We start from the raw sequence: 14,031 nt of genomic DNA on the forward strand, positions 1-14,031 counted from the left end.
TCCAAAATGGCCGCTATATATACCTCGACCATTACACAGTGCTGGCTGGCTGGCTGCTGATTGGCTGATGCGATCACATGTCGTTGAGGAATGCATTATGGGGCAGCGCGCCTTGTCTGCGCGCCTTCCCCGACATCCCCGCTCCGTCGCCGCACATGTCAGCCGCCATTTTCGGAAAAATTTCGATTCGCGCGTCCGAATTAGGCTGTTTTTCGGATTCGGCACGAATCGAAATTTTTCCGATATTCGACTCGAATTCCACTTCGGATACTTCGATTCGCTCATCTCTAGAACTGACCATAAACCATCAAGTAGTCTTCTTGCTGCCTGTATTCTCTTGTGCACCAATGGTACAACTGGGTCCCAACGCTAGCCACTGCTGAAGAGTTAGGACTACAGTCTGTCCCTTTACAGCTGCTACACAGAGACCTTCACTTATTGCTTATACTAAGAGGCACCTATTAGGTGACATTGCACCATATCCTAGCCATTCTCCTAGAGTACACTCTAATTTAGTTATAGTATTATTATTATTCACATTGCAGGTAATGCTTATACTATCTAGCAGACCGCGTCTGAACCAACCTTCTGTATGCTCATTTATGCTCAAACCACCATGTATTCTAACCAATACATTGAGTTAATTTACCACTAAATGGTCTTGTGTTAATTTCCTTGTGCTAATTCACAACCAAGTTAAAGGTATCTATACCTGTGTTCCTATAAGTGCTTGCAGTAACCTTCGTTCAGCCAGGTGTGTCGAAGGGGCTAAGGGTGTTTCTAAAATTGAGGCTTAGAACAGTGAAGCCAAATTACCAAGTGGCTCCTTCAGGGATAGCGCTACACAAGGACATTCAGGTTGACAAGAAGACACTGGGAGCACATATAAGAGGGTCAAGACTAGAAAAAACTACTAGAAAGTTGAAGCAAGACACAGATAACAAAACAAGATTAGGCAGGACTGAAACGTAAAAAGATGGTTATAGTGGACATACAAGAACTAGAGAGGTTGACATACAGTTGAAGGCTACAATATTCTCTGCAGGACACAAACCAGAGGCCAACACGGAGCATGAAATGATAGAGAAGGCAGACCCAGCCATAGTCTGAGCCCATACTAAAAAGGGATCTGGACCTACCAGTATGCATGTAGGAGGTGGCAGAAAGCATCCTTTTCTGCACAGAGGATTTATGCTACTGGATATAAGCTTACAAGGTGTATTAACCTAAAATAAAACATTTCATATATATTGCAACTTTCCAGTCCTTAAATATGGCAGCTGCATTAGTTCCTTTTTTTAGGCTTTCTTTTTTTATTATTTTCACCTGGTGATCAGGCCATTTACACAGTGTCTGGCTTTGGTGGCTTCACTCTGGATGGAGGAACAACACAGATACCCTTGCACAGAAGCATCATCAATCTGAGAGTGTAGTTACATGCAGTAGCAGATTTAGATGGACTTGATTACAAAATTACAGCCAAATAGATCATTTTAAGTCTTTTAAGCAGTTACAGCAATATTTTTTTCCTTTTGGGATGCAGGTTTTACACATATATCCCAGAGGAGCCGTTGAATTGTTTTGTGATCTCTCAGCACACCCGAAGATTACACACCATGTTCATCCAGCACTTACTGATATACCTTGAGGTATTTCAAAGAATTTATTAGGCCAAGCATAGCCTAAAAGAAGAAAGGACTAGCAAGTAGGGATGCACTGATACAAATACAGGTATCGGTGCTGATACTGAGTATTTTCACTCATACTTGTGAAAATGCTCCCGATACCCAAACCAATACTTTGCAGTGCAATTTGCATCAATACAAAATGTATGGACGCAAATTGCACTGCAAAGAATAGAATGCAATTTGAACAGGAATTCAATTCCTGTCCAAATCGGATGCGGTTTCCCCACTGCTCCTGTGTGAACCCAGGCTTGTCATAGCCCGAGTTCACACAGGAGCGGAGCTGGAAACCTTCCTGCACTGATCCCATGCTGAGCGGAGAGTGAGAGAGAAGACGTGTGGGGATGTATACACTGGTATCAGCTATCAAGTGGAGGATGGAGGCAGATGGTCTGGATCCTCAGCTGTAGGAGACGGGAGAAAGCCATGGCTTGCCACAGCTTTCTCTCCTTCCCTTTAGCTGGGAATCTTCTCTCCCACTCTTGGCTCAGCATGGGATCTGTGCAGGGAGGTTTCCCTTCAAGCCTTGCTGGACAGCTTGGCCTGTCAAAAAATGCTGGAAAATAATAGACTTACTGGTAGGATTGAAAGATGGAAATAAAGGAAAAAGGTCTAAAAAATGTATGCAACCACCATATCGAAGACATTGTAAGTTGCAACATACATTTTTGTTTTTGGTTTTATTACTCCTTTAACTCCAGACAGATTTTTAAAAAAATGCAGTTATTTGTTCAGGTAAAAAAATATTAAATATATTTTAAATGCAAGTAATGTAAGCAAGAAGTATCAGCCTCTTGTAATCATACAGAAGAACAGTCTAGGAAAGGGAGAGGCAGAACCAGAGACCAAACAATTGTGCTGAAGTGCATGGTGCACGTACAGCATTGAAAATGTATCCTATGGGGTTGATTTACTATAACTGGAAAGTGCAAACTCTGGTGCAGCTATACATGGTAGCCAATAAGCTTCTAACTTCAGCTTGTTCAATTAAGGTTTGACAAAAAAAACCTAGAAACAGAGTGGTTTCTTTGTAGAGTTGCACCATATTTTGCACATTCCAGTTTTAGTAAATCAACCCCTATGTCTCATTCAGAAATAAATGCATGTCTAGAAATATTTTTTTTTTATTTCTGCATTCTAATCTGCTAAATGTTTTCATGATTAAAAGTTGCACAGTTTACTAAATGAACTTGAGCCACTACATATTGAATGTGTGGCTCACACCCTTAATGTGTGAACTTTAAGTCCTGGCATCAAAACAGCTACATTGCAGATAACGTAGTAACTGCCTCTTGGCAAAGGGTTATAGGGGTTTGTGCAGTACAATCCATAGCATCTATGCAAAAACAAAATTATGCAATAACAAGCTAAGGAAATAATGTCCAGTGAGCCCTAGTAAAGATTAGTATGTTAAGAATTAACAGCATGCATATAAAAGCTGTGCCATATTGATGATATCATCATTTCAGTTCTACACTATGACTTTTCTCACCTACCTTCTCACAAGGATTGACTTGTTGCTTTGTTTTACAACATGTGTTGTATTATTTTTATACTGGATCAATGGATCTAAGAAGAGCAATGGAAAGATGCCTCCAGGTCCTAAACCTCTTCCTTTAATTGGGAACCTCAATGTGGTGGACCTGAAAAAGCCATATGAGTCACTAATGGAGGTAATACCAGTTAATATTAATATTTACAGTAAGGGTACTTTGGTTGTTTTTTTTATATATATATATATATATATATATATATATATATATATATATATATCTCATATAATCATTTGTCTTTTATATTATATTGGAGATCTTTTACCACCATAATATTTGCCTATTCGATTATTTTATACTGTTGGCACACATGCAAACAGCTGATCTGTATTCTGTACAATCTGGTGAACCTGAAAAATCCATATGAGTCACTAATGGAGGTAGACCAGTTAATACTAATATTTACAATAAGGCTTCTTGGTTGTAATATTAATATACATCAAATGAAGCATCCTTCTTGATTTATATTATATCATATTATATTGGAGATCTTTTAATATCATATATTATTTGCTTATTTTGTACTGATAGAATATGTAATCTGTAAAAATGTTGAACAGCCAAATTGTGGGAAAGTGATGATCAATGTCCATCTTCTTTTAAGGACAACCGTGACAGTTTGCCAAAAGTAGTATTATCAGTGTTTACAACTGTTATTTAGAACAAACCCATCCCAAAGCCATTGTGGTTTTTCTTGAAGGTCTTACTTTCTGGTGTACTTAGGTTGGCAAACTTTATCTACACTTTGTGGCAAATCATGAGTGTGGCCAACTGCAGGTGTAGCTTTAGAGAATAGCAAACAACCAACATTATAACATCTTCAACATTATTAACAAACAATGCACTTGTCTTCACCCAGCAATATATCCCTTGTCCCAACTAGAAATATACTTCTAATGGTCTTAAATATTTACCATCCCCAAAACCAAAAATATATATTCTGTCGGAAGTATATCCTCCATATCACTATATTGCCTCTATATTCATCAATCTATTTTCCTTCTGCTGCAAATATTTTACCCTTACACACTACATCTCTATGTTATGCATCAGATCAAATGTTTTGTTTGGTACTCTGGTGATCAAGCTTACCTAAACCAATTGAAGTGTATGCAAAGCAAAACTTTGGAGTAGACAAGATCCGTCAGATTTGTTTTTGTTGTCTGTGTCCCATCAAGGAGAGTTCCCATCACTGCCTCTCTTAGAAACACAGCAAAAAAGTAAGAAGAGATCCCTACAGAGTAAGGGAATATCCCCACTTAAACAGCTTTCACCAGAACAAGTTTCAATATTGCCAGATTACCTCTCACCTTCATTTTCTACATTCTTCATTTTCAACTGCATCAGCTAGAATCATTTTGGATTATCAATTGCTTTTGTGCTGGAGACAAAAATCCAAGACCAGGCCAAATAGAGTGAATCTTCCCATTGGGCTGGTACTTGCTTTCTTCCCAAGTGAAAAGATTGATCAGTGGGGAGATTTATAAATGCCTATGGAAAGTTTAGTCTATTTTAACTAAAGAAAGCCTTTGGTCAAGTGATCTTTTTTTTATTTTTTACAAAAAAGATAATTTAAAATAATCAGATCTACAATTGAATGTGTTCTGTTTCAAATGCCACCTTGAGAAATTGATCCAGTCTGTGCTGACAGCATGGCAATTTGCTAAATAGGCAAATTCCACAGACAGTTTCAACTCGCCAAGAGTGTTCGGACCGCTGGAGCAGATACTGGAACACACGCTGTCCACGGACCGGAAGTGTCGTGAGCATGGAGTGGTGACATGTTTCGGAGCATGAGCAGAGCTCTGCTCATGCTCTGAAACGCGTCACCGATCCATGCTCAAGTCACTTTTGGTCCATGGACAGCATGCATTCTAGCGTGTGCTTCAGCGGTCCGAACAGAGCGGCGGCCATCTTTAACACCTCTCCTCAAGCTCCCCCTGCAGCTGCTGGCTGGCACAGTGGCTCCATTGCTCAGAGGACAGAGCCCTGCTACTGACATATTACATTAGAGCCTGTTTGTACTACTACATTGTAAGTGTTTTTAACCGCTTTTTAGTAAAGTTGACCTGGAATACTGCACTTAGAAGCGCCTTCCTGTTTCTCCTTCTTACTCAACAAGAGTGTGAATCCAATGTAATTTATTCCAGACTTTGCAGGTTATACTGGTTATAAAGGTATTTACTTCATGGAGGGAAGGAAACAAAAGTAAAAAGGATCATAGGGAAGCAGGGAATGTCTAACAGTGAACTATACTATTTAATGGGAAGATACAGTACCAAGGCACAAAACACAACAATAAACAATAATTAGGTAGGTTTTTGGTAGCAGCACAGATTGGTTGTTTAACATCATATGAATAACCAATATTGACAGATGAGTAACAGAGGAGAAAAAAGTTTTGTGTTTTGTTTTTTTTTTTTACAAAATTAGCTTTTTTACTGTTTAGTATTTATTCATAATAGAAGCAAATTTATTTTTTTCTGGATTTTTTAAAACTATGGTACATACTGTTTAAAGTACAGTATGTGTTTTCATTTATAAAAGTCACTTCTCACCTTGTTGTGTAAATGCCCCATCAACTGGGTGTTTAGAACTACCATACAGCCTTCACTGGACCACAGTCTCATCAGGGCAGAATGTGAAGTGCTATAGAAGTGACTTTACTGGAGTACAAAGTAACTTTACCCAGAAACCTTTGCTTCTTTGGAGATGGAAAACTTTTCCTAACTGAAGCATCCACCCTATAGTGCAGATGACTGCAGTGGAGCAAAGACATTTACATAAAATTGTATTGCAGCTAATCCAATCTCTTGAAGCACAGCACAAAAAGACTCAGGCGGTCAAATTAACAACAAAATTGGCTACTTTATGTGATCAAGAAAATTTGTTACTTCTGCCTAGAGTGAGCGTTAAGATGTTGTACAGTAGACGACTGTTCCATGAATTTGGCAATTAATCTCATTAGCATAGTCCCTCAGAAACCTTGATCTGTAACTTACATCTTAAACTGTTTGAAAGATTTCTACTCATCTCTATACAACCTTTCGGATTCCCTATGCTATCTCTCACCGGATCAGAGGGATGCCCTTATCCTGCAATATCTTGAAGAATCTGCTCTCCTGAAACTGAAGCAGGCAGAGCATAACAAGATCAATGCCCCTCCCACTGTAGAAGGAGTTGAGGCCTTCCTTTTAATTTCCCCTTCCTCCCCTCACATCTTCCTACTCCTTTCCTTTTTTCCTTCACTTACACACTTTTCCTTCTCACATTACTTTTTACATAATATTCAGTGCATCCAATAAGTACTCACAATGCTTAACTTTTGCCGTATTTTGTTATCTTACAGCCTTATTCCAAAATGGATTAAATTCATTTTTTTCCTCAGCGTGCTACAAACAATACACCATAATGACAACTTGAAAGATGTTTGTTTTAAAATCTTTGTAATTTATTAAAAAAAAAAAAGAAAAAAAAACATGTACATAAGTATTCACAGCCTTTGCCATGACACTCAAAATTGAGCTCTGGTGCATCCTGTTCCCATTGATCATCCTTGAGATCCACAACTTGATTGAAGTCCACCTGTGGGAAATTCAGTTGATTGGACATGATTAGGAAAGGCATAAACCTGTCTCTATAAGGTCCCACAGTTAATAGTGTATTGCAGAGCACAAACCAAGCCATGAAGTCCAAGTAATTGTCCGTAGACCTCCAAAACATGATTGTATCAAGGCACAGATTTGGGGAAGGGTACAGAAAAATTTCTGCAGCTTTGAAGGTCCCAATGAGCACAGTGGCCTCCATCATCTGTAAATGGAAGAAGTTTGGAACCACCAGGAATCTTCTTAGATTGGGCTGCCCGGCCAAAATGAATGATCGAGGGAGAAGGGCCTTAGCCAGGGAGGTAGCCAAGCACCCGATGGTCACTCTGAAAGAGCTCCAGCGTTTCTCTGTGGAGAGAGAAGAACCTTCCAGAAGAACAACTGTCTCTGCAGCACTCCACCAATCAGGCCTGTATGGTAGAGGGGCCAGACAGAAGCCGCTCCTCAGTAAAAGGCAAATGGCGGGTCGCCTGGAGTTTGCCAAAAGGCACCTGAAAGACTCTTAGACCATGAGAAACAAAACTCTCTGGTCTGATGAAACAAAGATTGAACTCTTTGGCCTGAATGCCAAGCATCATGTCTTGAAGAAACCAGGCACTGCTCACCACCTGGACAATACCATCCCTACAGTGAAGCATGGTGGTGGCAGCATCATGCTGTGGGGATGTTTTTCAGTGGCAGGAACTGGGAGACTGGCCCGGATCAAAGGAAAGATGAATGCAGCAATGTACAGAGACATCCTTGATGAAAACCTGTTCCGGAGCGCTCTGGACCTTAGACTGGGGCGACGGTTCATCTTTGAACAGGACAACGACCTTAAGCACACAGCCCACATAACAAAGGAGTGGCTATGGGCCAACTCTGTGAATGTCCTGGAGTGGTCCAGCCAGAGCCCAGACTTGAACCTGATTGAACATCTCTGGAGAGATCTGAAAATGGCTGTGCACCGATGCTCCCCATCCAACCTTATGGAGCTTGAGAGGTACTGCAAAGAAGAATGGGAGAAATTGCCCAAAAATAGGTGTGCCAAGCTTGTAGCATCATACTCAAAATGACTTGAGGCTGTAATTGGTGCTAAAGGTGCTTCAACAAAGTATTGAGCAAAGGCTGTGAATACTTATGTACGTGTTTTTTTTTTTTTTTTTTTATTAAATTGCAAAGATTTCAAAACAAACTTCATTCACGCTGTCATTGTGAGGTATTGCTTGTAGAATGTTGAGGAAAAAAATGAATTTAATCCATTTTGGAATAAGGCTGTAACATATCAAAATGTGGCAAAAGTTAAGCGCTCTGAATACTTTCTGAATTCACTCTACATAAAACCTCTTTGATGGGATCTGGGATTCCCTCTTCTGTCTGAGACAAAAATCCCTGTATTCATCCACTCTTATTCATTTTGTGGTTGTAACATCACTGGTCACCCTGGAGTTAGTGAATTCACATATTTCTTTTTGATATATCAAATATATATTGATTTGCTGTCTGTCTCACAATTTTCTCCTGCTTATGGAATAAACTACTATGTTTATTGAACTATTTGTCATTTCTGTGTTTGACCCATTGTAGTATGATATACAACATGTGTGTTGTCACAGCATTTTGTTTGTTTGTTGTTGTTTTTTTCTTTGTTGTTTTGTATAATTTGTTGCTGAAAATAAAGAATTAAATAAATTGTATTGCAGCTCTCTGAAAAATATGGAGAAATCTTTACTATACATTTTGGACCCAGAAAGGTTGTGGTGATTACAGGATACAGGGCTGTGAAGGATGCCCTGGTCAACCAAGCTGATGATTTTGGAGAAAGAGCTGATGTACCAATCTTCAAACTTTTATTTAGAGAAAAAGGTACGGTTAGCGTTATCATTTTATGCACCTTTTGGGCCAATGATAAATCTTATACAATTCATTAAGTCTATTCTAATGGCCTGAAAAATGTACAAATGAGGTTGCTTTTATACCTAATCCATATATGTCTCCTGTCTACATTCTCAATGCATTAGGTATGTGATAATGTGATCATTATTCAAATACTTTGAGGCCTCTTTCACACGGGCATTCCATATGTCCGTTTTTCATCTGTCCGTTTACAGATGAAAAACAAACACCCATGTATTTCTATGGAATAGCGGATGTAAGCGAAAGATTATCTGTTTACATCTGTTAACGTCTGTATCTGTTACCATCCATTTTTTTTGAACGTAAGAAAACCCTATTTTTCCTCCGTAAAGAAAAAACTGAACGGGCAAAAACCGTATCTAAATGGATGTAAACGGACAAAAAAACTATGTAAACGGATGTAAAACTGATGTAAACAGATGTAAATGGATGAAAAACTGATGTAAATTGAGGAAAAAACGCATGTAAGCTGATGAAAAACGGATATAGACTGATCTGTTTTTGCTTGGAAAAAATGGAACGCCCATGTGAAAGTCTTCCTTTATGATTCAGAAGTTTGCCCCAATTCACACAAATCAGTAAAGATCAAGTGTCTCATGCTCAAGCTGTGAACATGAGTTCACCAACCAAAGTAACCAACTGAATTTCAGCTTCAATGAGTAAAGGAAAATTACTACAGTAGGCTACAGTTACGGTAGGCTACAGTAGGTACGGTAGGCTACTGTACTTTGGGGTCTATTTGGCCTATTACATAAGCACACTAATTCTAAAGAATAAACTGTAGCTTACATGTCATTATCTGTATTCTAGGTATAATATTTAGTAATGGAGAATTGTGGAAAGCTTTAAGGAGGTTCACTCTCTCAACCCTTCGAGACTTTGGAATGGGGAAGAAAACAGTAGAAGCCAGAATACAAGATGAGCTATTTCCTCTTCTAGAAAATTTCAAGTCACACAATGGTAATGAAGTCTACTGAACAAAAACTGCTCAAAATGTATTCTTTTATTAAAATGGGGGGGTTCTTCACACTAGCTAAGGAAGAATCTGGGATCAATCAGACAGGGTTCTTCTAATGAGACCTAAATAGTAAACTCCTTTTATTCCAGAGTATAGCACATATGGTGATATAGCACCATGCCGGGAACTAAACTTTTAAAAAATGTTCTATTCAGTTTTTTTAAATACAAAAAGCAGAGCTGTATCGGTTTATTCATACTGAAATGTAATGAACAAATGTTTAGCAATTCCAGACTTTGGATAAGCTGTAGCTGCACCCCAATAGTCTGGTTGCTTACAGTGGAAGGCTAAACACAGGGAGTAAGCTGGACTTTGTATGTCAGTTTCTGTCACTGACTCATACATGAGTCAGCATTTCTCTAGTTCAGAAAGCAGGTTACTTTCTCAAGAGTTAAGAATCTCTGACCAAGTCAAATGTGGATCTCCTCTAAGTATAATTTTCAACAAAGATAGTTCCCTTCTGATCATCTTTGCGCCGGTTACCTTGTAAAGCACATGAATTTGTCTAATTTGCTTTGTTTTTCTTTTGAAAATTCTGTTTTAATAAATTTTATAAAGATAACCCTTCCTGAGAAAAACACAGGAAAAATTATTGAAAAATAATTTATTTCCATTGTATTAAAATACAATGAAATATGGTCGCCACTCTTCAAACATTGCCAAAAACACCAAACCAGCCACAAAGACCACTAAGGCAGGCCATTGGCAAAGCAATTCTCTTTCCTGCAACCTTGATTCCCCCATGAACACAGTCAGTGTTGATGGGGGAATCCTTCCCATGGATCTATTGGGCTCTCCCCACTGGGAAAGGGGGGGTGCAGGGAGCAGTCCCTGACGAGAGAGCACAGTGATTATTGTTAGCTGCTATTGCCGCTGGCAATAATCTCAAGTAAAAATCCAACATGCTGGCTGTACAGAAGTCATACAAAGATTGAGTTGGGTACAACCAGCCTGCCCATAGATGGTTCAAATCTATTTCAGCCGACTTAAAATAAACCCTCTTAAAAAATATATTACTACTCAATAAATTGAATTAAACTGTAATATTTAAAATTATAACATCAGGCTTTGGCACCATTTACTCTCCAGTTACTTTTTATAATAGTCACACATTAGTCCAGTAATTGAATTGCTTGAGTGAACTGATAGCTCTAGAAAAGAATCTATTCCAGAATTTCTTCATCTGAACTTTAATATTCCTATAGCTTCTACCAGAGGGCAAAAGGCAATGGCCTATGTTATAATAGTCTGTTACTCATCTCTCCACCCTACCTGTTCTTTTTTTCGTGCACTGTACCTTGTACCTATCAACCTTAGAATCTCAATAAACTCACATTAAACTAAAAGGTAATGGCTTGGGTGCAAGGGATCTTTTACGGTGCATTTTACTCTGCAGAAGTAATTATAATTTTTTTTTTCACTGAGAAAATCACGTACCAGACCGAAATACTGTATGCCGGTATGCTTTCAATTGAAGAGCAGTAAAAGCTAACTAGTAATTGTTCTCCCCATGCATTTTTCTTGGGAACGCTCAGAAGTATAGTCCCTGCCAAGCTTTTTTGCAACTGCCAAAATATCAGCATACCAAGTTAGATCCTCAGAAATATAAATTCCTTACAAATCCAATTTATGTACAGTGGGTCTAAGTCAAGACCGTTTCCTAAAATCAGTAATAAATTCTAGTTATTGCAACCTTTAGCAACCAATTCCGTTTGGGGCAGCACTCCACCACCTTCCGAACCTCTTTATAGAGCTCCTTACCTCTTTAATAAGGCCAACAACTGTAGTATTATCTGCAAATCTAATAAAATATTTGTAGGATAACTAGTGCATCATTGCATGCTGACCCTCTTGCCTTGTTACAGCCATTAACTCAGAACCAGTATGTAGTAGATAGGAACTTCTGTCTTTACTACTCTGAATACTTTTTTGCTTGACTGACTCCGAAAGCAGCAAAGCCACATGGGCAGCATGAGAATCAGGCAGCTAGCATTTTCAGAAGATTTCTGCAATGGCAACCCACCATATTTCTCTTGGAAAACATTGACTTTAAAGCTGCAGTTTAATGCCAATGTTGCCTTTCCTGGTTCCCCAAACACAAATCAACATGCTAATAAGATTCTAAATAAAACCTGTTTTAAATGCATGCCTTTATTCAGACCCAGTGATGTCACCACTGGGTCTCTGAGCATCTTAATGCAATGCATTCAGATCATTGGTGATGTGAGGGGACAGCAGAGTGGTATACATAGCTAATGCTGCACCTTCATGAATAAAACAATTGAAATTTAATAAATAAAAAGGGAGGGTCATGGACAGTCAGGCTAGGTTGGAAAGGGATTGGTTATGCTGGATGTCTTCCATCTATGAAATGAGACAGGTTCTATCTAACTTGTTGCAGTTTCCAATGCACAATGTGAGAAGCTCTCGGTGTTCAGGGGAATCAGACTAAGCAATTACAGTGCAGGAGAGGAGCCTGTATAGCTGTTACGGAAAGATTGAACGTAAAGTTGATGTTCAGTTATAGGAAGGCATTAGAATAATGGAAAGTGTTTGGTTACTTTAAAAAGGGAGAATGTGTGTGCTTCAAAGTGTCACTATGGATAAAGGTCCTTATTACCCTTAAGGCTCCAGTTAGAGTCAATTGTTCATATTGGAATTTCCATTTTCAATAATACATTTCAATATGACTGTTGTCTATGCAGTTCTTTGTGTTAACACTTACATATTCAAGACCTGCAGGTTTCCTTGCTGACTTTATATCTAATCCAAAATTATATGAACCTATAGATTAGTTGAAATATTAAACTGCTTTTATGACTTAAAATATATCCCTGCTTTTCTTTCCCTTTCATTTAATGTGGAACATCCAGGGAAGCCATTTGACACAAATGTAATAATAAACAGCGCGGTGTCTAATGTCATCTGCTCTATCATTTTTGGGAAAAGGTTTGAATACGATGACCCAGTGTTTAAAAAACTAATTCAAATTATGAGTGAAAATGCCAAACTGGTAGGCACACCTAAGGTTGCGGTAAGCATTCCTTTTATTTGTTATTGGTCTTTTTAAGTATTAAAGTGCAGTGGCGTGCAGGAACCTGTAATATTGACTTGAGGGTTATCAGCTTTCATCAGTGTGGCTATGCTAAACTGCTAAGATATGATTGGCTGCCAATTACATTTTCGGTAAAAAAGCAGTCTATTTTTAATTGAAGGTGCATTCTTTTTCAATCTCAAAATTCCTGTCAATGTAGCGGTACTGTAGGAGCCAGCATTTTTCCTGCAGGCACTTGCTCCCAGTAGTACCAGAATAGATCATCAGACAACAGCCCCTCAGTCAGCTTCAGTAACCTTTAGTAGCTGCAGACCCTCCAACTTCAAGCACATGGCAGAAGAGCCCAGGGAGGGCAAGCACTCCCCTTCCCAGTTTGTGATATTCCTCCCTGCATTCTCCCAGAATCCTTTGGGCCAGGACTTCAAGGGATTGGCTAGGGTTACAGAAATATTAAGTTGCTGATCAGAATCTTCCTGCCTTCTATTACCCAGAGCTCATTCAGGTGAACAAGGGAAGCAAACAATCATGCAACCTCTGGAACACAGACCAGACCAAAACAATCAAGTGCAGCTCCACCAGATACAGTGAGAAAGAATTATATTTACCTCCTCTAACACTTACAATACAACCCAAACAATTTACAGCTCCTCTGGATATAGTGACCCCAAAACTAAATTTTCCTGGCAGAACAACTAGCTCTACTACTACTGAATTAACGTATCCCAGCACCCACTGTATCCAGGAGGGTGCTACATCAACATTTTTAGGTATATTGAAATCCAAACTTTTTGATTTTCATTTTGAATGGATAGTGCATGGTTAAATCCCCACTCAGGGTTTTTTTGCCACCCGTGTCCTATTAGGAGATTTACCTTCACTTCATGTTCTGTAGACACAGCAGAGGTAAAAGGAAATCTCTCCAAAATAGAGGCAACCCCTCCAGAACAAGCATTCCCATTGGAAGATTTCCCCTCTATTAATGTTCTGATGACAACTGAAAAGTTTGGAATTTCACTTTCTTTCATGCTAGAGACAGTAGCAACCAGGACACATTAGGTTAATTTACTAAAAGGCAAGGCTGATCACTTTGAAAGTGAAGTTACACTTTGCAAGGGGTGAAGCTCTGTTGACTTTACCAATCATGCGCAAGCAAAAATGTTTTTGTTTATTTTCCTTGTATGTGATTGCGTATTCTTTGCAAAGTGAAATTTCATCACAT

At 38.8% G+C, this 14,031-nt stretch overlaps 1 protein-coding gene across 1 annotated transcript in view; it reads left to right on the forward strand.

The window, feature by feature from the left end:
- The first annotated feature begins 3,163 nt into the window (after positions 1 to 3,163).
- The window catches only part of LOC149473010 (cytochrome P450 2K1-like), a 28,140-nt gene continuing 17,272 nt past the window's right edge, over positions 3,164 to 14,031 (forward strand). Inside the window, exons 1-4 of the mRNA XM_089681908.1 lie at positions 3,164 to 3,358; positions 8,526 to 8,688; positions 9,550 to 9,699; positions 12,631 to 12,791. Coding sequence (XP_089538034.1) covers positions 3,164 to 3,358; positions 8,526 to 8,688; positions 9,550 to 9,699; positions 12,631 to 12,791 — 669 coding nt within the window. The remainder of the gene's footprint in view (positions 3,359 to 8,525; positions 8,689 to 9,549; positions 9,700 to 12,630; positions 12,792 to 14,031) is intronic.

Source organism: Staurois parvus, unplaced genomic scaffold, assembly GCF_062004578.1.
Source record: "Staurois parvus isolate SC_StPar_1 unplaced genomic scaffold, SC_StPar_1.0 ptg000018l, whole genome shotgun sequence".
In the NCBI taxonomy this organism is placed as follows: domain Eukaryota; kingdom Metazoa; phylum Chordata; class Amphibia; order Anura; family Ranidae; genus Staurois; species Staurois parvus.